General features: G+C 36.7%; 6 protein-coding genes across 7 annotated transcripts; 4 read left to right on the forward strand and 2 right to left on the reverse strand.

Annotated features, from left to right (window-relative positions):
• Nucleotides 1–2861: 2861 nt before the first annotated feature.
• LOC108822805 (uncharacterized) lies at nucleotides 2862–7699 on the forward strand (the record flags this gene model as incomplete). The annotated part of the gene is given in 14 exon segments (XM_018595970.2): nucleotides 2862–2951; nucleotides 2954–3060; nucleotides 3154–3328; nucleotides 3398–3481; nucleotides 3553–3794; nucleotides 3881–4103; nucleotides 4187–4266; nucleotides 4349–4433; nucleotides 4564–4695; nucleotides 4772–4885; nucleotides 5963–6010; nucleotides 6857–6941; nucleotides 7028–7087; nucleotides 7175–7699. Coding segments are annotated over 14 exon segments (1647 nt in total), but the record flags the coding sequence as incomplete, so codon positions are not given.
• A 517-nt stretch (nucleotides 7700–8216) lies between these two features.
• LOC108822720 (casein kinase 1-like protein 11) lies at nucleotides 8217–11378 on the forward strand. The gene is made up of 14 exons (XM_018595868.2): nucleotides 8217–8720; nucleotides 8818–8858; nucleotides 8946–9015; nucleotides 9119–9267; nucleotides 9364–9459; nucleotides 9522–9592; nucleotides 9661–9722; nucleotides 9804–9867; nucleotides 9955–10039; nucleotides 10125–10251; nucleotides 10329–10402; nucleotides 10494–10557; nucleotides 10636–10766; nucleotides 10859–11378. Exons 1-14 carry the CDS (start codon nucleotides 8639–8641, stop codon nucleotides 11093–11095), a joined length of 1353 nt encoding a protein of 450 aa, XP_018451370.1. The 5' UTR covers nucleotides 8217–8638; the 3' UTR covers nucleotides 11096–11378.
• Nucleotides 11379–11542: 164 nt separating this feature from the next.
• LOC108822719 (kinesin-like protein KIN-10A) lies at nucleotides 11543–14852 on the reverse strand. Of its 2 annotated transcripts, XM_018595866.2 has the most exons (5): nucleotides 14171–14852; nucleotides 13432–13587; nucleotides 13239–13346; nucleotides 13050–13160; nucleotides 11543–12970 (listed from the first exon to the last, which is right to left on the reverse strand). In XM_018595866.2, exons 1-5 carry the CDS (start codon nucleotides 14762–14764, stop codon nucleotides 11765–11767), a joined length of 2175 nt encoding a protein of 724 aa, XP_018451368.2. In that variant the 5' UTR covers nucleotides 14765–14852; the 3' UTR covers nucleotides 11543–11764. The 2 variants fall into 2 exon arrangements, with proteins under 2 accessions (XP_018451368.2, XP_018451369.2); XM_018595867.2 differs by lacking the exon at nucleotides 13432–13587.
• Nucleotides 14853–15456: 604 nt separating this feature from the next.
• LOC108819270 (60S ribosomal protein L36a) lies at nucleotides 15457–17755 on the forward strand. Its single transcript, XM_018592272.2, has 4 exons — nucleotides 15457–15594; nucleotides 17040–17219; nucleotides 17408–17482; nucleotides 17564–17755. The coding sequence occupies exons 1-4, from the start codon at nucleotides 15457–15459 to the stop codon at nucleotides 17621–17623; spliced, it is 453 nt and encodes a 150-aa protein (XP_018447774.2). The 3' UTR covers nucleotides 17624–17755.
• Nucleotides 17756–18910: 1155 nt separating this feature from the next.
• LOC108821707 (uncharacterized) lies at nucleotides 18911–19423 on the reverse strand. Its single transcript, XM_018594700.2, has one exon. The coding sequence runs from the start codon at nucleotides 19350–19352 to the stop codon at nucleotides 19065–19067; it is 288 nt and encodes a 95-aa protein (XP_018450202.2). The 5' UTR covers nucleotides 19353–19423; the 3' UTR covers nucleotides 18911–19064.
• Nucleotides 19424–19709: 286 nt separating this feature from the next.
• On the forward strand, nucleotides 19710–23080 carry LOC108822804 (KIN14B-interacting protein At4g14310). Its single transcript, XM_018595969.2, has 4 exons — nucleotides 19710–21151; nucleotides 21465–22081; nucleotides 22225–22748; nucleotides 22829–23080. Exons 1-3 carry the CDS (start codon nucleotides 19754–19756, stop codon nucleotides 22745–22747), a joined length of 2538 nt encoding a protein of 845 aa, XP_018451471.1. The 5' UTR covers nucleotides 19710–19753; the 3' UTR covers nucleotide 22748; nucleotides 22829–23080.
• Nucleotides 23081–24091: the final 1011 nt, after the last annotated feature.

Below are 24091 nucleotides of genomic sequence, written 5' to 3' on the forward strand. Positions count from 1 at the left end.
TGATGTGGCAAGTTATGTTCAAAATGGACGAATCTCTCCCTTACAGCGCGTGAAGAAGAAATGCAAAGTGAAAAGAAAACTCATATGCTCAATGTTATACTAAACATATATTGTAGAATAGACTCTTCACTTCTGTATCATAACACATTTAACTTAACTAATCTAAGATTGTAAGTTCTTGTCCAGAGATGCAATCTATACCATGACGCGGAAATAGTATAATTAGACGAAAACGTTAAGATATCATTCAACAAGCAAATACTTTAAACTCAAACTCTAAATCATAAACCCAAACCATATACCCTAAACTCAAACTTTAAACCCAAATCCTAAACTTTAAATTCATACCATAATTTGCTCTATAATATTTACAAATATGATATACTATAAGCAAAAAACAAACAAACACAAATCAATATTCCCAAAACTCAAATTCTAAACCTCAAATTCAAATTTTAAACCCTAAACCGCAAACCCTAAACCCTAAACCCAAACCATATATCATAAACCCAAAACCCTAAAGCATAAACCTTAAACCCAAACCCTAAACCCAAACCATATACTCTAAACTCAAAATCTAAACCCAAATCATAAACTCTAAACCCATACTATAATTTATTCTATACTATTTACAAATATAATATAGTATAGGTAAAGACAAATAAACAAACACAATCCATATTCTCTAAACTCAAATCTTAAACACCCAAATCCTAAACCTTAAACCCAAATCCTAAACCTTAAACTCAAACTATATACCCCAAACTCAAACTCTAAACCAAAATCCTAAACCCTAATCTCATACTATAATTTGTTCCATACTATTTACAAATATATATCATATAGTATAGGAAAACACAAACAAATAAACACAAAACCATATACCCTAAACCGAAATCCTAAACCCTAAACCCAAACCATATACCCTAAACCCAAATTCTAAACCCTAAACCCAAACTCTAAACCCTAAACCCAAACCCAAACTCCCAAACTCTAAACCCAAATCCTCTAGCAAGCAATCTTCAAGCAATGTATCACGGTTTATATAGGTATAACATATTAAATGTAATAAGCAAGAACGAGGTTACATTAAATGAAACATACATGACGGAATGGTGGCATATGACAAAACGCGAACAATAAACTATACTACTCTAAATCCATGCAACATTGTTCTATACAATTTACAAATATCATATAGTATAGACAAAGACAAACAAACAAACACAAATCCATATATACCCTAAACTCAAATCATAAACCCTAAACCCAAATTCTAAACTCTAAACCCTAAACCCAAACCCTAAACCATAAACCCAAACCATATACCAACCTAAACCCAAATCCTAAACCCAAGCTCTAAACCCAAATCCTAAACCCAAACTCTAAACCTAAATTCTAAACTAAAACTCTAAATCCAAATTCTAAACCCAAACTCTAAACCCAAACTTTAAACCCAAATCCTAAATCTTAAACCCTAAACCAAAATCATAAATCATAAACCCAAATCCTGAACCCTAAACCCAAATCCATATACCCTAAACCCAAATTCTATATCTTAAACCCAAATCCTAAACCCTAAAATCAAACCCTAAACCCTAAATTCAAATCCTAATTTTAAATCCATGCAATATTGTTCTATACTATTTTCAAATATCATATAGTATAGAAAGGACAAACAAACGAACACAAATCCTAAACTCTAAATCCAAATCCTAAACCCAAAACCCAAACCCTAAACCATAAACCCAAACCACATAACCTAAACCCAAGCTCTAAACCCAAATCCTAAACCCAAACTCTAAACCCAAATCCTAAACCCAAACTCTAAACCCAAACCATACTATACTATTATCTTAAAATAGAATAGAATAGGTTACTCAAAATTACTGTTCATCTTCCCAATTCAATCCATCGATTCTTCATCTTCTTAAATCCATTAAAGCTACGTTTCAATCCATAATACACATTGGGATGGCTTCGAAAATGATTAAATAAACTATTATACTCTTCAATCCGACCAGACTCACTTTGATTCCTTCGTTTTGATAAAACAATAGAATCTTTTGCAAAGTTCTTCACAAAATTTACAGGTTTTGTGACTTTATTGCTGAAAAAAATAGTAAGATAAACAAAAAGGAAGAAGAAGCGCGTGAGTTAGATGGAATAAGTGAGGGCAATTTTGTATATATTGTAGATAATATATGGTATATCATAGCACATAGCTTATAATGGCTATGTTCTTAATTTTTTTCCTATAATGGTTATGTCCCCTAATTCCCCATAATTACTTAAGAAGCAGTAGAAGGTTTTGTTTATAGTTTTCGAAAACCGTACCATGATCATGATCTGAAGATGGTATGAGACCTGCCCATTGTGAACGGTTCATGTTTTGTCTCGCCAAAGTGTTTATTAACTGTTAATTAAAGAAGACTGTTTCAATACACATATACATATTAATCAAAATACAGGGAAATAGAACTTAAAAACATTAATCACTAACCAGAACTACTAACAAACACTCCACACTGTAGTCTCGAGATCAGATCTGATTACCGTTGAAACCGTCGACGGCGACATGTATATATATATATATATATCACTGGTAATAAGAGGAGGAAAGTAATTCTTTTCGATTGATTCTTGCCTTGGTGATTATTAGGCCATGGAGACGAAACCATTGACAGAGGATGAGATATAGCAGTGATGGCTCGAGAGATTGCATCCTGATTAGCATCCATGAACCCATCTGACCATCACCCACTATTCGGACACCACAATCTCATTTTCTTCTCCGATTCGCCAGTGATCGCAGGTAATCTGTCCAAATGAAAGAGATAAACCTTTGACGGCTTTGATGTTGGGTGAAAAAGCTAAAATCTAAAGACAAGGTGAAAAAGAAGGAAGCAGTAGCAGCAAAGGAAGTGCCAAAACCACCTGCACCTGGTGGATTGAAGAAGCGCTTTCAAATGTAACCAAAGAAAAAGCTGCCGCTGCTAAACTGTACATTGAAAACCATTACAAAATGCAGATGCAGAATCTCCATGAAAGAAAAGAGCGGTAAAAAAATGGTTTAATTCTCACGTTTTTTTCATGATGAACTAACTTCCCCATGGAAATCCTTATATGCTCTCTTTTTACATTTTCATGCAGCCGCAAAATGCTAGAAAACAAATTAGCTGCTGCGGAAGTCTCTGAGGAAGAGCAAGCCAACTTGCTAAAGGACTTGGAGTTGAAGGAAACGGAGTACATGCGCCGTCAGAGGCATAAAAAGGGGGCTGATGACTTTGAGCCTTTGATAATGATCGGGAAGGGTGCATTTGGAGAGGTTTGCTTCTTTCTTCTCCTCCAGCCTCAATTTGGCAGTCATCTTGAAAGTTCTCTCTGATTTTTGCAGGTTAGGATCTGTAGGGAGAAGGGAACAGGCAATGTCTATGCAATGAAGAAGCTTAAGAAATCTGAGATGCTTCGCAGAGGCCAGGTATTTATAGAGATTTCCCGAGCCGCTTTTCTTTCGGTTGATGTGTCTCTGAAATGTGATTTTTTTTTCAGGTGGAACATGTAAAAGCCGAGAGAAATTTACTTGCAGAAGTTGACAGTAATTGCATTGTCAAACTGTATTGTTCTTTCCAAGATGACGAGTATCTCTATCTCATAATGGAGTATCTACCTGGTGGGTATATGATGACTTTACTCATGAGGAAAGACATCCTTACTGAAGATGAGGCTAGGTTTTACATTGGGGAAACTGTCCTGGCTATTGAGTCCATTCATAAGCACAACTATATCCACAGGTCAGCGAAAATCAGGAGGACATATGAACTTAGTCCTATGTTTGTGTCATTTGTTCTAAACATTGTTTTTTTTGTTGGGTCCCCATAGATATCAAGCCTGATAACCTGCTGCTTGACAGAGAGGGACACATGAAACTGTCAGATTTTGGATTGTGTAAACCGTTGGACTGTAGTAATCTTCAGGAGAAAGATTTCATCACAGTTGCACGGAACGTTAGTGGGGCTCTACAAAGTGATGGTCGCCCTGTGGCGACAAGGCACACCCAACAGGAGCAACTGCTAAACTGGCAGAGAAATAGAAGGATGCTTGTAAGTTTCACCATCTTTTCTCTCCACTGATATAAAAAATTTGTAAAATAGAATATAACTTAATTAAGGTTATTTGGTTTCAGGCTTATTTAACAGTGGGAACTCCTGACTATATTGCCCCAGAAGTTCTGCTTAAAAAAGGATATGGAATGGAATGTGATTGGTAGGTGCCAACCAACAACTATTGGGATTTTTATTTCTCTTTGGTGCAGATAATTTAATCTATTGAGATTACTCCTTAACAGGTGGTCCCTTGGTGCCATTATGTATGAAATTCTTGTGGGGTTTCCACCATTTTATTCAGATGATCCAATGACAACTTGTAGGAAGGTAATTAAATCAATTGCTTTTGTTTACATTTAACTTTTGGTCTCTTTGTATGTCTTTTTGTAATCCTAATCAATTAATATGGAAGCTTTACCTTTTCTCTTTTTTCATTGTCTACTTCCCCCTTATGCAGATAGTAAACTGGAGAAATTACTTTAAATTTCCAGAAGAGGCTAGACTATCACCAGAAGCCAAGGATCTTATTTGTAGGCTTTTATGCAATGTTGAACAAAGGCTTGGAACCAAAGGAGCAGATGAGATTAAGGTGTTGTGTGCATTATTATTCTACTTTTGAGATTCGAAGTCCAAACCCTTAAAACACTTTGAATGGTTTCTTTTAGGGTCACCCTTGGTTCAGAGGAACAGAATGGGGAAAATTGTACCAAATGAAGGCTGCATTTATTCCTCAAGTCAATGATGAGTTGGACACCCAAAATTTTGAGAAGTTTGAAGAGGTAAACATGCTGATACCATCAAGCTTATGATGTATATATATATTGAAATATATTGGTACCACAGATGATATTTTTATTGTTCCTGGAAAAGAAAATAATGTTATTACTATTCTTTAATTCCTTGTGGAACAGGCTGAGGGAAAACGGTCATTTCATACCCAACATATCGCGATATGTTCAATTCATACCCGACTTATATGACCGTGCTAAAACATACATGAACTTATATGGTTGTGCTAAAACATACCCAACTTATTTTTTTTTGGGCAAAATCATACACCAGTCGCCACATCAGCTGTTATGTCATCTATTTTTACTCGCGTGGATGCAATGTCAGCTAATTTTGCTGACAAATATGCCATGTATATAATTTTTTTAAAAACTAAATAATTTTTTTATAAAAATAAATTTTTATAAAATATAAAATTTTATAAAATTAACAAAAAAAGAAATTAATTGAATTCTAATCTTATATAAGAGATTTCGATCATATCAAAAACCGTCCTTATAAGAGTTATATATGTATTTTAATTAATTATGATTTTGTTAATCTAAATTAGCTCTTAAATTTTTGGCAAAATCTTATAAAATTTTATTTTATATATGTATTTTAATTAAAATTTTATTCATATTAAGAGCTAATTTAGATTAACAAAATCATAATTAATTAAAATACATATATAACTCTTATAAGGACGGTTTTTGATATGATCGAAATCTCTTATATAAGATTAGAATTCAATTAATTTTTTTTTGTTAATTTTACTAAATAATATAAAATAAAATTTATATTTTATAAAAATTTATTTTTATAACAAAATTATTTAGTTTTTAAAAAAATTATATACATTGCATATTTGTGAGCAAAATTAGCTGACGTTGCATCCACGCGAGCAAAAATAGATGACATAACAGCTGATGTGGCGACTGGTGTATGATTTTACCAAAAAAATATAAGTTGGGTATGTTTTAGCACAGCCATATAAGTTTATGTATGTTTTGGCACGGCCATATAAGTCGGGTATGAATTGAACATATCGCTATATATTGGGTATGAAATGACCGTTTTCCCAACAGGCTGACAAGCAAGTTCCAAAGTCGTCAAAGTCAGGTCCGTGGAGAAAGGTAAGACATAGGCATATTTGACGGGAAAAGGGTATTTTTAAACTAAAATGATATTTAATAAATTATTAATCTAATTAAAATGACATTTATCATATGCTTATCTAATTTTAAATATTTAAATTTTAAATATTAAAACATTTTAGTTTATAAATTTAAATATTTAAAATTAGATAAGTATTTAAGAAATGTAATTTTAAAAATTAGCTTGAATAATTTATGAAATATCATTTTAGTTTAAAAATTAATTAGATTAATAATTTATATATTAAATATCATTTTAGTTTTATTTAGTACTGTAAGACTGTAAAAACTTGAATATATAATTTATTGATGCAATTATAATTTGTAGTAAATAAGTTTGTAAATAAAAATAGATTTTCCTTTAGAATATACAAATCAAAATATAGATAGTTTGAATCTAATAATAAAACAGTTGATGTGTTGTAGCTCAGTGGTTAGTGAGAATGCTTTATGTCCGTGGGATCATGGTTCGATCCCCAGCAAGTGTAGTTTTTTTTAAAAAAAAATTCCATTTCAAAACGACGTTCTTTTAGTTTATATAACGGTTTGTTAGTCAAAATAGGTATTCACGCTACAAAAATAAGTTTGGGTCGAAAATTTAAATAAATTCTTAGTTCAGGTATAGTTTTGCACTTATCATTTGTTTGGGTATAAAAACACACGACGCAAAATGTTGGGGTCGAAAAATACCCTTTACCCCATATTTGACTTCCCTAATTATGTGAATTATCAAAAGGAAATTGTGTGAAGTTATAAATGATATTATATTGTTTTTTTTCTTGTTGTCTTGAGATTTTCTTAACAATGAGGTTTGGCTTTCTACAGATGCTCTCATCCAAGGACATAAACTTTGTGGGTTATACTTACAAGAACGTTGAAATCGTAAACGATGACCAATTAACAGGGATAGGTATTTATTTCAACTTTTTTACCTCCTAAATTGTGTGTTGAACAAGAAGCAAACATAACTAGATTGTCTTTGCTTGTAATGTGTAGCTGAGCTGAAGAAGAAGAAGAACAATAAGCCAAAGCGGCCTTCAATTAAATCCCTCTTTGGTAAATTAATGCTTTCTTTTTTTTCATTTATTAGAACAAGTGGTAGTATTGATTCTCTCTCTGATGGGAAAAAAAAAACATGAACAGAGGAGGATGAATCATCTGAAGGGAAAACAACACACCAAGGAAGCTTCTTGAATCTATTACCGACGCAGATGGAAGATCCAGAGAGAGAATGTAGTAGCAAGTCCAGCTCATCCGGTGGGTGATTTGACTGACACATCTGCACAGCCTGAATCAGAGAACTCTTCTTATATATATATAACTTGTGTGTGTGTTTGATTTCGTTGAAAGCCTTTTCTTCTTGTTTTCTCCAAATGATGGGGGTTTCAACAAAAGTAGAGTGTCTGTCCTCCTATGGAAAAGCAAAGGCATTTCCTGAAGGAGTGGAAAGATTGATCTGTTTCAACATAGGGTTGTTTTGATTGACGTCAACATAGAAAAAAAGAACAGTAAATATTCTTTTCGGAATTGGTTTGCTCATTAATTTTCACAATTCTTTTGGTCATTTGGTTGATTAAAACTTCGATTGTAATACTAACTACACCTTATGATTAACGACATGACATGGGTCAAGTCTCTTCTTCTCTTATAAAATAGTTATCTTTTCTTTTGTGCAACAACTACTCTTTACTTTATCTTGATTTTTTTTGTGGGGGGTCTCAAGAAACAAATGGATCTGGAAATAACGAATTTAAATATTCAGATCATCAAAACCAAGAGTGTCTTAGGAACTTGAACAGCTTTGCCGTCGAACGTGGATCAGGCTATTGTTGGATCCAGTTGAAGCATTTTTTATCTGACAATACAATAATGGTGCCTAAACTAAGCTTTTATTTCCTTGGAGTTAATTACATGTGAGGTTAAATGATTTAATAAAAAACTTTACAGACAATTTTTTTTAATCCAAACAAAAAGATTATAGCATTAATATGTAATGATTGATGGTAAATACTGAAGAATAATTATTCAAGTGTTGAATGATTGATGATCAAAATAAAAATAAAAATTGGTTTGAAAATATGACAAGCTCTTCAAATTAAACTTGTGTGAATAAATAACCAAAAAAAAGTAAATAATCTTGGAATGAATATAAAGATAATTATTACTTCCAAGTATTGTTTTTCTTTGGACCTCTCTTTCTCTTTGCTCTTCCTCACATTGGTTAAGTCAAGTTTCACGTAAAATTCATCCAATCCAATTCTCATTCTTTTTTTTTTTTTTAATGATTCCTTCTTCTCTTCTCTTTTCTTCTCTTCTCTTCCACAATCAAAACTCAGATCCGAATCATTGATCCCATTCCTTTTCCTTCAAATTCTCTTTTGATATATTCGAACTAAAGAACACACAGTAGCGAACACACTCTAATCTCTCTCTCTCTCTCTCTCTCTCTTTCTTGCAAAGTCGTAAACTTTCACCATTAAAATCACCTTTTCTTGGTGGGTTCTTGCCACTTTGATCATTTACTCTGTTTTAGCTTTGGGGGGCACCAAGAAAAATCCCGAGAATTGGTGATTAGTGGTTTAATCGGATAGTGGGGGTTTCTAGTAGATGGATCAGGTAGTAGTCATCGGTGGAAAGTTTAAGTTGGGTAGGAAACTCGGTAGTGGATCCTTTGGCGAACTTTATTTAGGTACCCTCATCCTTCTTCTTCTTGCTCTGTTTTTTCTTTTACTTAGTAGTGTGTGTGGTTGGTTCATCTTTTTTTTCTTTATATTTGCAATCTTCAGGGATCAATATTCAAACTGGAGAAGAAGTCGCAGTTAAGCTGGTAAATAATATAAAAAAAAACTACTTTAGTTTTCAAGTCTTTTGACATTTTTAGTAAGATTTTCTTTTTATGTTTTTTCGCTTTCAGGAACCTGTGAAGACAAGGCATCCTCAACTGCAGTATGAATCCAAAATTTATTTGTTTCTTCAAGGAGGAAGTGAGTTTTTGAGTTTTCCTTTCTCTTCTCTCTTCATCAATTTTATATATTATGAAGTGAAATTCTCAAATGTTCTTTTTTTTCTCTTTCTTGTGAATTTTAGCTGGTGTTCCCCATCTCAAATGGTTTGGAGTCGAGGGTGAATACAGCTGCATGGTTATCGACCTTCTCGGCCCCAGCTTGGAAGATTTGTTCAACTACTCCAATCGTATCTTCTCTTTGAAATCTGTTTGTATGCTTGCTGATCAATTGGTAACAACCTCCTCCTCTTTTACTCTAGATTCACTTTAAGGTTAGAATTTGGATATCTCTTCCTTTTTGAATCTATGTTTGTTACCGTGGTTGCAGATATGCAGAGTTGAGTACATGCATACCCGGGGTTTTCTTCACCGGGATATCAAACCTGACAACTTTTTGATGGGTCTTGGCCGCAAAGCCAACCAGGTTAGTTATTTCAGTTTTTGTACTATGTCTTGTTGACCCAAATTAATATTTCCCATTCTCAGGTTTATATCATTGATTATGGCCTTGCTAAAAAATACAAGGATCTTCAGACACAGAAGCATATACCATACAGGTGAGATCTTCAGACTCAGGATAGTGTATATGCTTGCTTTATTAGAATTTCCTTGGTAAATTTTACAGGGAAAACAAGAATCTTACAGGAACTGCACGGTATGCAAGTGTGAATACGCACCTTGGGATTGGTAAGATAGCTGCTTTCTTTGTCTGAAAACCTCTTGCCTTCTTTGCTAATGCTAACGCTCCTTTTTTTTTGTTTTATGCAGAGCAAAGTAGAAGAGATGATCTGGAGTCGCTGGGTTATGTGTTGATGTATTTTCTACGAGGAAGGTTAGAATCTCTCTCTCTCGCTCTTGGTTGCATACAAAAAAAATATATTAAAAATCCTTAAAACTTGAGAGGTCCCTTCTGTATCAGTCTTCCATGGCAAGGTCTAAGAGGTGGCACCAAGAAGCAAAAGTATGACAAGATTAGTGAAAAGAAGATGCTTACTCCTGCTGAGGTACGGTACATCATTCATTATTTAAAAAGGATAATGCATGTTTTTTTTTTTGACTTGGCTTGTTTTTTTTTTTACCTTTTTGGAGGTTCTTTGCAAGTCATATCCATCAGAGTTCACCTCGTATTTCCATTACTGTCGGTCATTGAGATTTGAAGACAAACCAGATTATTCATATCTCAGAAGACTTTTCAGAGACCTTTTCATTCGTGAAGGTTAGATACACTTCTTGCTGATTGTGTTTATCCATAAGCTTGTTTGTTTTGATGAAATGAAACTATGCTTTTGTTAGGTTACCAGCTCGACTACGTGTTTGATTGGACAAACTTGAAATATCCTCAGACTGGCTCTAGTTCGAGACCAAGGGTTAGTAGTAGTGTTATATTTTTTTGATTTCAGATCCCAAAAAAGTTCATAACAATTCAATAATTTAAAAACCTTTTCTTGCTAACAACAGCCAACTCCAAGACCAGCCTTGGACCCCTCAGGATCACCTGCAGACAGATCTGAAAAACCTAAAGGTACATTGTTGTTCTCTGTCCTTTACATCCGTAAGGGGTTAAATAAACTGAGAAGTTAATTTGGCTGCTATTGTTTAGTGGGAAAGGACCTGAGAGAAAGATTTACAGGAGCAATAGAGGCATTCACCAGACGTAATGTATCAAGCCAAGGCGTTCATGGTGATCGCTCTAGATTCAACACATCTTCTTCTGATGTCAAAAAAGACAAGGTTGCTATTTCTATCCTTGGCCCCCATCATCAGTAAATTATAAAAGAATGTGAGAAAGTTTAATTTGTTTGGTTGGCTTTTTTCACTTGCAGCACGAGTCTGATAAACATCGTTCTTCATCTCGAAATGGAAGTAGAGGTGTGATGTCAAGCAGCAGACCTGGCTCGTCAGCTGAGCCTATTGAGAACCGCTCAAGCCGACTATTTTCAAGTACAACTCAGCGGGTTCAACAGAGCTATGAATCCAAGCCATCATCTGGAGCTGGACATGAGGATGCCATAAGAAGATTCGAGCTCCTTACCATCGGCTCTGGGAAGAAAAGGAAATGAAGTTAAAAAGGCGATGGTGGTAGTGAAAAGACATGTCCATCATGCTTCTAGATTCTCATCCTCTTGAGAAGAAAAAAACGCATTGGTTCTTAGATTTGGAACAAGATGAGAGAGAAAGAGATTGAAAGAGAATATTGTCTGCCTCTCCCAATCTCTCATTGTCTGTGTGTAACTTGTGATGAGTACTTCAGGTTCTGTTTTCTAAAGCTTCAATATAGAATAAAATATATGAAAACGTATTGTAATTTTCAAGCATTGATGAAGATTTTTTTTTTTTAACAAATGTGCAAATAATGAATTGGACAATTCTGCTTCTGCTGAAATATTGTAGAATATATTGATTAAGGTGTGGTCGTACATATACTTCTTTCCCAACTTGAGAACTAGTCAAAGGTTACATATCTCCAAGGCTACTACTACTACTACCTTTGAATAGACAAAGGAAGAAGACATAAGCCACTAATGTCTTCTTAGCATATATTGTTGAAGATGTGGTGGTTCTTTTCCAACACTGAGAACTAGACAAAGCTTACATCTATATAAGTCTACCTTTGAACAGACTAAAGAAGAAGGACATAGCAGCTACTAATATCTTCTGAGAGTGATGAACGGAGTGGAGCTGAGATGAGCTACAACGGGTGATGAAAGTCCCATCAATTTCATGGTGGTTCAGTGTACTTTTGATATGGGCGTAAATTGCATCTTCTTATCTATCTGCCCGTTTTTACTTCCATCAACTGTGATATTGTTTTCCTTTGCTTCCTCTACTGCTAGAGCTTCAGCCTTATTCGTTGCAGGAAACAACTGATCATTCTTGGCTTGAAGAACCTTATCTTTTCCAGAGAGCTCTCTCTGATTGCCACAAAGGGTGAATATATTTTCAATTCTTACCTTTCTAGAAGATGCTGATTCTTTGTCGTCAGTGGTACTGTTCAAGCAGTTTTCTTTACCCAAGCCTTCAAAGTTCAAACAAGGCATTGGTGTTGTTATCGAGCAGATGCTTTTATCCTCGACTATCACTTTCTCTTCATCTTCTTCGACCTCTTCTTCTTCAAAGACAGTGCTCAGGCAAACACGGTCAGGGTACATCATATTCTCTCGAGTCTTTGGTTGCAAAACGTTAGACAAATTGCTGCTGGTTGTGTTGCTTGATTGGTATGAAACAGCAGCTCCCCATACTTGCTTAACTGTTTCTGGATCACCCATGTCAAGATCCATCGACTTCCCCATGTCAAGATCCATTGACTTCACCATGTCATCATCCGAGTAAAGACTCCTGAGTCTCTTGGCAAACCCACTGGTTTCATCAGTGCCCCTTGAGCGCCGGAACTCAACCTCGATTTCCTCCAACCTTCTTCTCAGCATATCCAGTTCCTCTTGCTGCTGCATTATCCTTTCTTCCATTCTCCTTCTCTCCATCTCAACGAACTCCTCAGCCATTCTTCTGCATTCCTCAAGTTTCTTCTCTAGTTCAGCTTTCAAACTCATGGTTCTCTCGTTAACTTTCTTTTTGATTACCTCTTCATTGGTGGGACATGCTTCCTTCTGTAATAAAAGAGATCGCAAAGCAGCAACTTCATCTTCCTTCTTCTTCAGCTGCTTTTGTGCATCTTTCCTTTCCTTTTCTTTTTGCTTCTTCTCAGACTGGAGTTTGGAAATAAACTCATCCATCGCTGCTATTCTTGTTCCCAGGATCACAGCTGAAGAAGACTCCCCACCCCCATTCTTATCTTTGTTCCGAGTATGTGACCCGCGAACTATGCACTTTGCTTTTGCCCCATACTCTAGAGTGCAGAGAGTCTTGTGCATTTCCCTTGGATCAGGGCTCGCACATAGGATCATTAGAATCTTTGACTTGTCATCTTCAAAAGAGTCCTACATCAAGAAAAAACAGAAACAACACTAAGTATCTTCAAGCAGCCACACTTTCCAGAGGATACAACAAGAAATTCACCTGAAGCAGCATAGTCAGCTTGCTGTCTCTAAAAGGCACGTGAGAGTCTCCATTTGCTATAGATTCTACAACTCGCTTCAGTGCAATATTTCCTTGGTTGATCTTAGCAGTCTGTTGAATAAAGATATATAGTCTGTCACTTTGATAGAATCAAATGAAGTGAGAGAGGGTAGAGATTAAAAACATTACTTGCATCTTTGCTTCAAATCCAGTTTGGCCAGCTTGGTCTATATTCTCTGAACCAGCCATGTCAACAAGCATCAACCTTCCCCCAACAGTTGGCACATCAAGTATGATCTACATAAAAGAAACACTCACTTATAAGCTGTAAGATTTTATAAGATGTAAGTATATGCTTCAATCATAAGTTGTAGGTACAAACAATGCAGTGACTCCGGGAACTTCTTTCATTGCAAAGTGTGCTTTTAACAGTCCTCCGTCTCTCCACTTTGACAATTTCTTTAGAGATTTTCCCAGGTTCTGTCCCTGAAATAAAGGTTGCATTTTTTGCCTTCTTCCCCATTACTTCAAGCCTGGCCTGTAAAACAAGAAAGTCCAAGACTAATCAACACAAAGACTTCCCATTTCCAAACCAGTAGCGAGATAACCATGTGAAAGATTTGATCAATCAGGAAACCATTAAAAGTAGAGATACTAAGCTACAGCTCGTGAACAAGTTCAATTTCACACAAAAGGAACATGTTCCTTTATATAAAACACTCTAAAACTACAAAAGAAGTCCTCAAAATCCAAAATCAACCAAAAAAAAAAGTAAATATAACAATGTGAAGGGTTTGATCAATGAGGAAGCCATCAACGTCCCTACTTACAGCTTACAGGTAGCGAACATGTTCAATTTCACACAAAGGAACATGTTCCTTTATATAAAGACACTATTCTAAAAGAAACCACAACAAAACTCCAGATAGTAATATAGCAAAATGTGAAGGATTGGTCAACAAGGAAACCGACTTAACTAGAGTCGTCGATAAGCTACAGCTACAGTTAGTGAACATGTTCAATTTCACACAAAGAAGCAAAGAAAGTACAATCCTTTAGACACAGACTATTCTAAAAGAGTCATCAATTCCAGTACACATAGAGAGAGGAAACTAAGTTACCTTAGTGGTTCCTCCCTTAATCCCTAAATTGTTGCTACTACTGGTGGAAAGGAGATCATAAATCTCCTCATTATAAACCTCAAGAACAGTGACCTGGACAAAGCCAACACCATCTCCACCGAGAATATCCCTCAAGGACCGATACACAATCCCAGGTTCCTTCTTACAACCAAACATGGTATGGCTCTTACCAGCGCCAGTAGGTCCATACATCACGATCGTACATTTATCCCCACCCTTCACCCCTCTAACCCTCTCTTCCACAAACCTCTCGTAAAACGATCCCACACCTTCTTCCTCCGAGAGAGACACTCCGTCGAGGGTGAAGTCTCTGTACCCACCCTCGGCATCGGCTCTGACTCGGAGGACCGTTTGGTTGTCTGGGTTTACTTGCAGGATCGAAGGTGGTTTCTCCTCCTTGCGGTCTGGGTAGTCTCGGATCCGGCCGATTACTTCGACCGGGTGCTCCGGTGGGGTATGGTCTGGGTTTGGGGTTTTGGAGTTGAAATTGAGGCGGTGTTTGGTTTGTGGGGTTCTGGTTAAGGTGAATTGGGTTTGGTTTGGTTGTGAGGAGGATGATGGTGTTGGTGCCATTTTTAGAAGCTTAGAGAGAGAGTGAGTGTGGAGAAGAGAGAGATTTTTGAAATGGGGATTTAGGGTTTGATATTTTGAGGTTTGAAGTTTGAACATACAAACATAACACAGTGTATGAAACGGCTAGTTTTTTTTGTCCACGGGCAACAACACACCCGTGACCAAAGAGGAAATAAAAATGAACAAGAGAAACAAAATAGTAGAAAAGATGAAAACTAACATTGGAAAAAAAGTATTTTTTACAAATGGTGTCAAATGAATTGAGAGAATTAGGTGTTATTTTTTTTTGGCTCTGAGAATTAGGTGTTCAGGTCAAGAATAATATTCTAAAATCAGAATCAAATGGACATATTTAATTCTTATTTTTTATATTTTCAAAAAAAAAAGTGAAGATATGATAACAGTGTTTTTAATGGTTGACTAATCTTTTATTTAGAATAATTTAGCCAGTAAAATAAAGGATTGAAATTTTGAAAGTCAGGATGTCATTTTTGTGAATTGGTACTTTTTAGCTTAAGTTAAAAAAAAGTTAAGGCTCTTATTTTGGCAAGGTATCCCAGCAAATGCAATGCTAATGCTAATGTTTCTCTTTTTCATTTTTGAGATCTTTTAGAACTGTGTTATTGGGCTTATTACAGGTTAAATAAATGGTCTTTAGAACTGTGTTATTGGGCTTATTACAGGTTAAATAAATGGTCTTAAAAATATTTAGGCCCAAAACATGTATAACAGGCGCTAGGGTTTCTCAAAGTCCTCTTATAACCCAACCTATAGTTACTCGTGTGTTGTTTGGCAGCGGACGGCACGAGCTTCACCGAAGATCGAAAATGGTGACTCTCTTCTCTTTCTGCTATGTCTTCTCATAGTTTATAAGAAACCTTTATACTTAGTCGAGCTTTGCTGGGTTGCCGTTTCCACTTTAGAAGTAGCTTAGTTATTGTTTATTGATCTGTTAGCTAACTACTTCCTCTGAGCTGATTGCGTCTAATTTTTCTGCTTATTGAATCGTGAGTTAAGTGTAGTGAGATCCTACGATTCAGGGTCTGTTCTGATTACTTCTGAGTACGCAGGGGAAATGTATTAATCGGTCTTCACTATTCGGGTAGTTAGTTCTTATGATTCCGACTAGAGATGTCAAATGGGCGGGATAAAAATGGGCGGCCCGTGTCCAAATTGATATGGTCTAAAATGGGCAGGTCCATTTTGGCCCGTAACTAAATTTTTGTCCACATGGACAAACCCAATTATATCATGGACAATACTGGACTTAACCATTTGGACAATGGGCGGCCCAAAAATCTAAAATGTCTAGGTTTAGCAAATTGGGAAAAACTCAATATTTTTTTCGACATTTTCCTAAAGCCTAAAGGTTTGATTTATAACTGTTTATGTGTGATTTTTGTTATGGAAAACATAATTTCTGCCAAAACTGAAAAACATAATTTCCCGCCAAAGCCGGAAAAAAATATAATTGTCTGCCAAAACCGGAAAATTCAATTTTTTTGCTAAAATCGAAAAATCAAATTTTCCGTCAAAACCGAAAAACCAAAATTTCCGCCATAACCGAAAATACAATTTCCCGCCAAAACCGGAAAAATCAATTTCTACCAAAACCAAAAAACCCAATTTCCCACCAAAACTGAATAATTCAATTTCCCGCCAAAACCGAAAAAACGCAATTTCCTGCCAAAACCAGAAAAAACATAAATTTTCGCTAAAACTGGAAACACAATTTTTCGCAAAAACCAGAAAACACTATTTCCCGTAAAACCAGAAAACGCACAATTTCCCGCCAAAACCGAAAACATAATTTCTCGCAAAAATTGGAAAACACACAATTTTTCGCCAAGACCGGAAAATACAATTTCTCGCAAAAACCGGAAAACGCAATTTCTTGCCAAAATAGAAAACGCAATTTATCTTTTGTGAACTTGTCTGTTTTTATGAAGTCTAGAACATGAAGTTTAAAACTTGTATGAATTTTACTTATTTAAACTGAAAAATTGTGTTGTTTACGTTAAGTGGTCATATAGGCCCATGGACAGCCCAACAAATGTAATAAATCATGGTCTTATTTGGTTTTGGTCTCATTTGGACATGGTTCTATTTGGGCTTCGACCAAATATGTCCAACAAAAAAATAAAGCCCATTCAGACACGCCCAAACCCGCCCGGCCCGCCCAATTGACATCTATAATTCCGACCAATTCTATATGTTATTCAGACCATTTTCTTGTGGAACTTATGTCTCAAAAGTTTGGGGGATTTAATTGCAGGTGAACATTCCAAAGACAAAGAAGACTTACTGTAAGAACAAGGAATGCAAGAAGCATACCTTGCACAAGGTGACCCAGTACAAGAAGGGTAAAGACAGTCTTGCTGCCCAAGGAAAGCGTCGTTATGACCGCAAGCAATCTGGTTATGGTGGTCAGACCAAACCCGTCTTCCACAAGAAGGTGAATCTAACAAACTTGAGTTTCTTTTTCTTGGCTTGTCTGAATATGCAATACTACCTTCTGCGAACAACTGGTTTTGGTTGTTTAGACAATCAACTTTCAGTCTTTTGTTTAGAGACTGTAATTTACATGTTAAAATGTCTCCGATCAATCGTCTGTGCTCAATGTTTATGTGATCTTTGGAATAGGCTAAGACGACCAAGAAGATTGTGCTGAGGCTCCAATGCCAAACCTGCAAGCATTTCTCTCAACACTCGATTAAGGTAAAGAGGGCATTTTTTTACATTTTGCTGCCCAGTTATAATAAGTTTTGAGTTCTAACATTTGTGTTGTCTCTTTTGCAGAGGTGCAAGCACTTTGAGATTGGTGGAGACAAGAAGGGAAAAGGAACATCTCTCTTTTAAGTTGTTTCCTCTATCTACTTTTTTTTTATCTTTTGTTTGGTACTTGTCTTGCTTGGGCATTCGAATACATTTTTGAATCTTCAAAAAATGGTTATGGACCTATGATCTTTTAATTAAGAGGACATTTTCGTATGTGGTGATATTGTGAACCTGGTTAATACAGACATCAATGAAATTCATTTATGCTTCCTCTGATGTTCAGAACTGAAGTCTTTTTGGCATCAGAGGGAATCATCACCATCCATGACATGTTTTAACAAGGGAAGTAACCTAACCAGGGGATTCATAGTACTTTTAACCGCACAGTAACAGCGATCAATCTATAATAAAATTACGTGACATCAGATGCATGGTCGAATCATCCTCATCCTAGACCCTAACATCGTCATTTTTTTGACTGAGGTAAGAGGCCGTGGAAGCAAGTTATCACTTCGTTGCGCTTTTTTTACTTGCAAATCTTTATTGAGTTTCATGGAGGTTGAAACTCAATTAACAATTATTCTTTTTGATATTGGGTTGAATAGTTCGGCTATGTCCCGTCCAATTGGTTTCCGTGCTATTTCAGTTTCGAGGATGCTTTTAGAAGAATATTGCATTTTTTAATTAACTAGACAACTCTGTCGATAACAGTTAGATATTTCACGTTCATAGTACGTATAAGCCTACCTTTTTTTCTTGCCAGAAAACGTATTACAAAATCGTCTGATTACCAGGAAATGGTTTCTGTCAAATCTGTGTGATTATTTATCATTGTATTTGCAAATCTTTATCATTGTATTTGCAAATCGCTACATCTGTTTGTATAATTATCCTAGTCGTACAAATTTATAATTAAGTGGTTTTATTAATACCATATGCGAGGGATAATATTATTCTGTTTATTTGTATACAAGCTAATTTATAATAGGCGGAGGAAATTATATATAATCGAGCCAATATGCATAGATATTTGTAATTCCTCTCAGATCCATAAAACATGTGTTAATCAACCATTTAAAAGATATCTGTATACATATATAGAGCATATACTCGTCTTGTTTGATAATTGTATAAACAAAACATATATTGTTATAAATAAACGCAGTTAAAAACTAGGTTAATAATCATAAAGGACGCAATACTTCAGGTGGAAGTAAATTGGAGATAGTGCAACAACAAAAAAGACGTTGAAACTCTATTTTTGTCTACTTGTGCTAGTGGAAAACATGCAGTACAAGTTCTCGTTATCTAATTCGTTTGATGCCAAAAAGGAACGCATGTTCTCAGTACAAGTTAACCAACACTTTGGGGAAACGAACTCTTAGATTGATAGAAGTAGAGTCAGAAACATATATCACTGTATTTTACAGAAATAAAAAAAACATATATCATTGTAATCTGGAAAATACATACGTACGGATACTTACATAATAATCACTGAAGAGAAAAAACAAAAGAGATTTCACTTGGAACTAAAATGAAGATAGAGAAACACAAAGAGCAAGACGGTGGGAAACAACAAGATAAGTGGAGGAGTTGGTGGAGCCACCGGTCCCATCATCAACGGTACGAACAGTAACATCATCGCTACGACCACAATCGCCAAGACCGAACCCGGTCCGATTCCACATTCATTCGAATTCGCCATCTCTCTGTACTTCTTCTCTTCAAAATTAGAATTTGATCTGTGTTGTAAGGACTGTGTTAATCTCCGTAGCTTTACGAGTAATTTATAAAGATAATCAAACATCAATAAAGAGTTGTGTCGTTTGACCTAGAATTAGACACGACGTTTAGTCGCACACAACGTTTCGCGTATAATAATAATGCATGAGAACAAAACAAAAGAATAAAAAAATTTGCACGTTAATAACCCACCACTAAACATCTAAACGCTGCGTTTTACCGTTTGTTTCTGCTACCGCCACGTGTTGACTTCACAAAACGCAGAGTTTTGCATCGCAATCGATGCGGAATTTCAAAATCTCAAATAAATTTGAATTGGTTCGTTATCCCGCCAAATTCACAACATTTCAAAAAACCTAATATTTTGTCGTCTTGTGATTAAATTTAGCCTCCATTTAACGCTTTCTCTCTCTCACAGTCAAATCAAAATACTTTTTTTTTCTTCTCTCTTCTCCCAAAGCCGATATGTCAGCTTCATCAACTCGCCGCCGCAACTCCGGCAACGGAGAAAACCAATCTTCCGGGAAAAAACCTCTGAGGTCCGTAACTCCGCTTCCGATCTCCGCCTCTCTCCAGAAATCATCGTCGAGCAAAGAGAATCCAAAGCCCGGTCACCGTCCTCCGTCGTTCGGTTCCACGCAGAAGCCCGTGCTCCGGCAAGTCCCGCGGATCGATAAGTCCGCCGCTGCGCGAGGTGTCGGTGTCGGTGACGGCGGCGAGGGTCGGGTCACTCGATCGAAGTCCTCTGGGTCACGAGGTAGGAGCTCTAGCCCGTCTGATCTGATTAGGGTTTTATCGGATTCGAGAAAGAGGAACGAGTCTAGGGTTGTCGGTGAAAAGGTCGAATCGGATCAGGGTAAGAGCTGCGATAGGGTTTGCGAGGAGCTAAGCTCTGGTGTAGTGAAATCAAGCAACCTAGAAGGTTCTACTAGCGTGGTGAGAAACTCGGTGTCGGATCCAAAGGCAGATGCTTTGCTTGGTTTGGGGGAAAAAGCCGAGAAGGTAGTGAAAGGTAGTGGTGGAGCGTTGAGAAGGAAGTCTATTGATAACGCTGGGAAGGCGATGGAGGGAAGCAGCAACGTCGCTACGACTAAGTACCAGAGCAAGCTACACGAGAAGCTCGCTTTTCTCGAAGGAAAGGTTAAGAAGATTGCTTCTGATATCAAGAAGACGAAGGACATGCTGGATTTGAATAATCAGGACTCGTCTCAGGGTATGATGCTCTCTGATTTACATCAGAAGATCAGTGGGATTGAGAAGTCTATGGTTCATGTTGTTGACGAAGGGAAAAACAAGACTACCAAGGCGAAAGCTTCGGTGAAAGGGTTGAACAAGGAGGAGCTCGAAGACAGGCTCTTTCCTCACCAGAGGTTGCTGAGGAGCAGAACTCAGTCCAAAACAGTCGCGAAAGTTCAAGGCTTTGGTGAGTCTTCTAGCAAGGCGGTGAATGTTGAGGTGAAGCCCTCGGGTCTTGTTGAGGAGAATCCGATAGCGTTGGGGTTCTTGGCCTCGCTTGACAAGGAAAAAGGCGCATTAGGGAGTGGTGAGAATGTGCTGGAAAATCTGGAAGTGCAGGAGATGGATACAGAGGAAGCCTCAAAGGAAAACAATCCTTCAAAAGACGTCAATCTGACTTCCAACTTAGCTGAAATTCTCAGAGCTGACGAAGACCTCGAGGAAATCGACGAGGAAGAGAAAAGAGACGAGATGGAGCTGGAAGAGATGGAGAATGAATGCATGTATCAGCTTAATGACATTGGATCCAAAACTTCTACTGGTGGGTGGTTTGTATCAGAGGGCGAGGCTGTTATACTCGCTCATGATGATGGCTCATGTTCATATTACGACGTTGCTAATTCTGAGGTACTTATGCTTTCATTTTCTTAGCTTATTAACTTCCTTTATGGAACATTTGAGCCTGCCTGTAAAATCTATAGTGTCATCAATCATGCGTGATGTAACTCTAAAAGTTCTCGTGTGAAGCACTGATATTAAATTCTCACATTGACCACATCATACACGTTTCCAAACTTGCAGAAATACTTAATTACTAAAGCTATTTTGGTTTATATGTTGTATGTCATACTCTAGGATACTGAATGTAGTTTTTTATCATTCTAGGTTGCTTTGTATGTGGTGGTGACTGACATCAAAGATCTGAAATTTCGTCTTTCAGGTAAAATCTGTGTACTATCCTCCAGATGATATCTCACCAAATACCTGGAGAGATTGCTGGGTGGTTCGTGCACCGGGTGCAGATGGCTGCTCAGGCAGATATGTTGTAGCTGCTTCTGCTGGCAATACGATGGAGTCTGGATTTTGCTCATGGGATTTCTACACCAAAGACATTAAGGCACTCCACATAGAAGATGGTTCTTCGAGAGTTTCAAGGACTGCTCTGGCTCCTTTATCTAACAACACATCCCATGGTAGGAACGCTTTGGCTTGTTCATTGCTACCAGAAGCTCAACAGTGGTGGTACAGACCATGCGGTCATCTTATAGCTTCAACTGCTAGTTTCCAAAGCGTAGTTAAGGTTTTTGACATACGAGATGGGGAACAAATCATGAGATGGGAAGTGCAGAATCCTGTCTCAGGTTTAGATCATTCGAGCCCTTTACAGTGGAGAAATCGAGGAAAGCTTGTCATAGCAGAAACAGAAACAATTTCTGTCTGGGATGTCAACTCCCTTCACCCTGAATCCCTGCTCACTATTTCCTCTTCAGGGCGAAAAATCTCAGCTTTTCATATCAACAACACAGATGCTGAAGTTGGAGGAGGTGTTCGTCAAAGGTTAGAACTTCATTTCACCATTTTTGTTGCCTCTTCCTATTCTCTTCGTTTTGTCTAGTTAAGTGAACATATATGAACTTAGGAAGCTAATAACTGGATACTTTACTTGACTTATTTTGTTTGTTTTCGCACCTGAAATGCAGAGCAAGTTCCATGGACGCTGAAGGCAACGATGGAGTTTTCTGCACTGCTGATTCAATTAACATCATGGACTTCCGTAACCCATCTGGCATTGGCGCTAAAATCCCCAAGCTCGGTCTTAATGCACAGTGCGTATCATCTAGAGGAGATTCAGTATTTGTTGGCAACAATCTGAGACCATCATCTGCTAAGAAACCAATCGGTTCTTCCTCTCAAGTGCAGCAATTCTCCTTAAGGAAACAGCGTCTCGTGAGCACTTACAGCCTGCCTGACTCAAACACTCACTCGCACCACTCTGCAATAACCCAAGTCTGGGGAAATTCGAACTTTGTCATGGCTACTTCTGGTATGGGACTTTTCGTGTTTGATACTGCAAAAGAAGAGCCTTTGATAGGTGGGGACAATGGAACCGTAAAAGAGGTTATTGGTCCAAACGATATGTATTGCCCTTCGTTTGATTATGCGAGTTCTCGTGTCCTCCTCATCTCAAGAGATCGTCCAGCATCATGGAAGCACATCTTATAGGGTAAATCAATATACTTTTGAATCCATTCTATATCTTAATTTTGGGTCAGATGTTGATAGCTGTTGAATTTTGATTTTCAGGGGATTTTTGTCAGATGAGTCAATCAAGCAAAAGATTGTGTTGCCACGGTTGTGTCGTGTGGGTCTCTCTCTCTTGATATATAGCACAACTTGTGCTGCTTTCTCTTGTGGTGTGGTGTGTTAAAGACCAATATAACTACCAACTATGCGCTTTTGAATCCTATTGTTGTTTGCTTTCTGTTTACTTGACTTTTCAGTTTGTACATACATCTGGTGTTTTGATCAATGTCACAGGTTTGTTGTTAGAACTCAGATGATTTCTCGCTTATAAAATGATACGAATGAACTCAAAGATAGCTAGCTAGTTTGTGAAATGGTCAAAAAGTGGCAAAATCTCTTTTTGTTTTGTTGAATTAAGTTAAGACAAAACATGATTAATTCCTCGCAATCAAATCTGGATCTTCTAGACTTGTTCCTCTGCTCCTAGGGATTCCTTGTCCTCATGGTTCGTTGCTTAATCTGCTCGTGTTTTCAATGAGTTTGATTTCAATACCTTTCTTGTTTATGAATGAGGGTTTTGGATGATATCTTTCTTAGTCCTATTGGGTATGTTATGGTGGGCCATTTGATGACTCCTTCCACGAACTGATGTATGCTATTTTCAAACGGAAGAAGGGAAATACAACAGTTGCAAAAAAGGTTTTGCCTTTCACTTTCAAACACTAAACAACTCTAAAGAGACCAGCTGACAGTAGGTTTTTTTTAATTCACTTACTCATACTTGACTAGTACTTAATTCTTACTAAACTTTCAGTAGATTTGAGGAACACTTCACGATTTTAAGTCAAATTTCATTCATTTTTATTTACAAAGTAGATATTATATTTATTATCTGTAGTCTAATGTTTCTTACTTTATCGACAGTTCAACCCTAAATTATGGAATTTTTTTTTTCATTTTTTGTAAATTGAATTATGGAATATTTAACTAACTAATTAAATTCAGATTGTGCTTACTACGAAGTCCACCAAACTAACAACCGTTAACGGTGTCCATTGACATAAAACTAGAGTTTATTATTCTGATTCTTTTCACTTTCATAAGTATAACAAAAGGACGACTTTAGAAAAGATGAACACTGCAAAAATGGCTTCGAGATATTTATTATCGATATGGAAGGGACAAAAACCTTAAAGCACGTATGGAGTTATAGTCTTGTAGACTAGAAAATGCGTCGATATAGCACGTACGGATTGTATTACTTTCAATCCGTTTATTTTTTTTGGAAAGCTACAATCAGTCAGTTGTTACTTGTTAGTAATT

This window comes from Raphanus sativus, chromosome 8 (assembly GCF_000801105.2).
Source record: "Raphanus sativus cultivar WK10039 chromosome 8, ASM80110v3, whole genome shotgun sequence".
Taxonomy (NCBI): domain Eukaryota; kingdom Viridiplantae; phylum Streptophyta; class Magnoliopsida; order Brassicales; family Brassicaceae; genus Raphanus; species Raphanus sativus.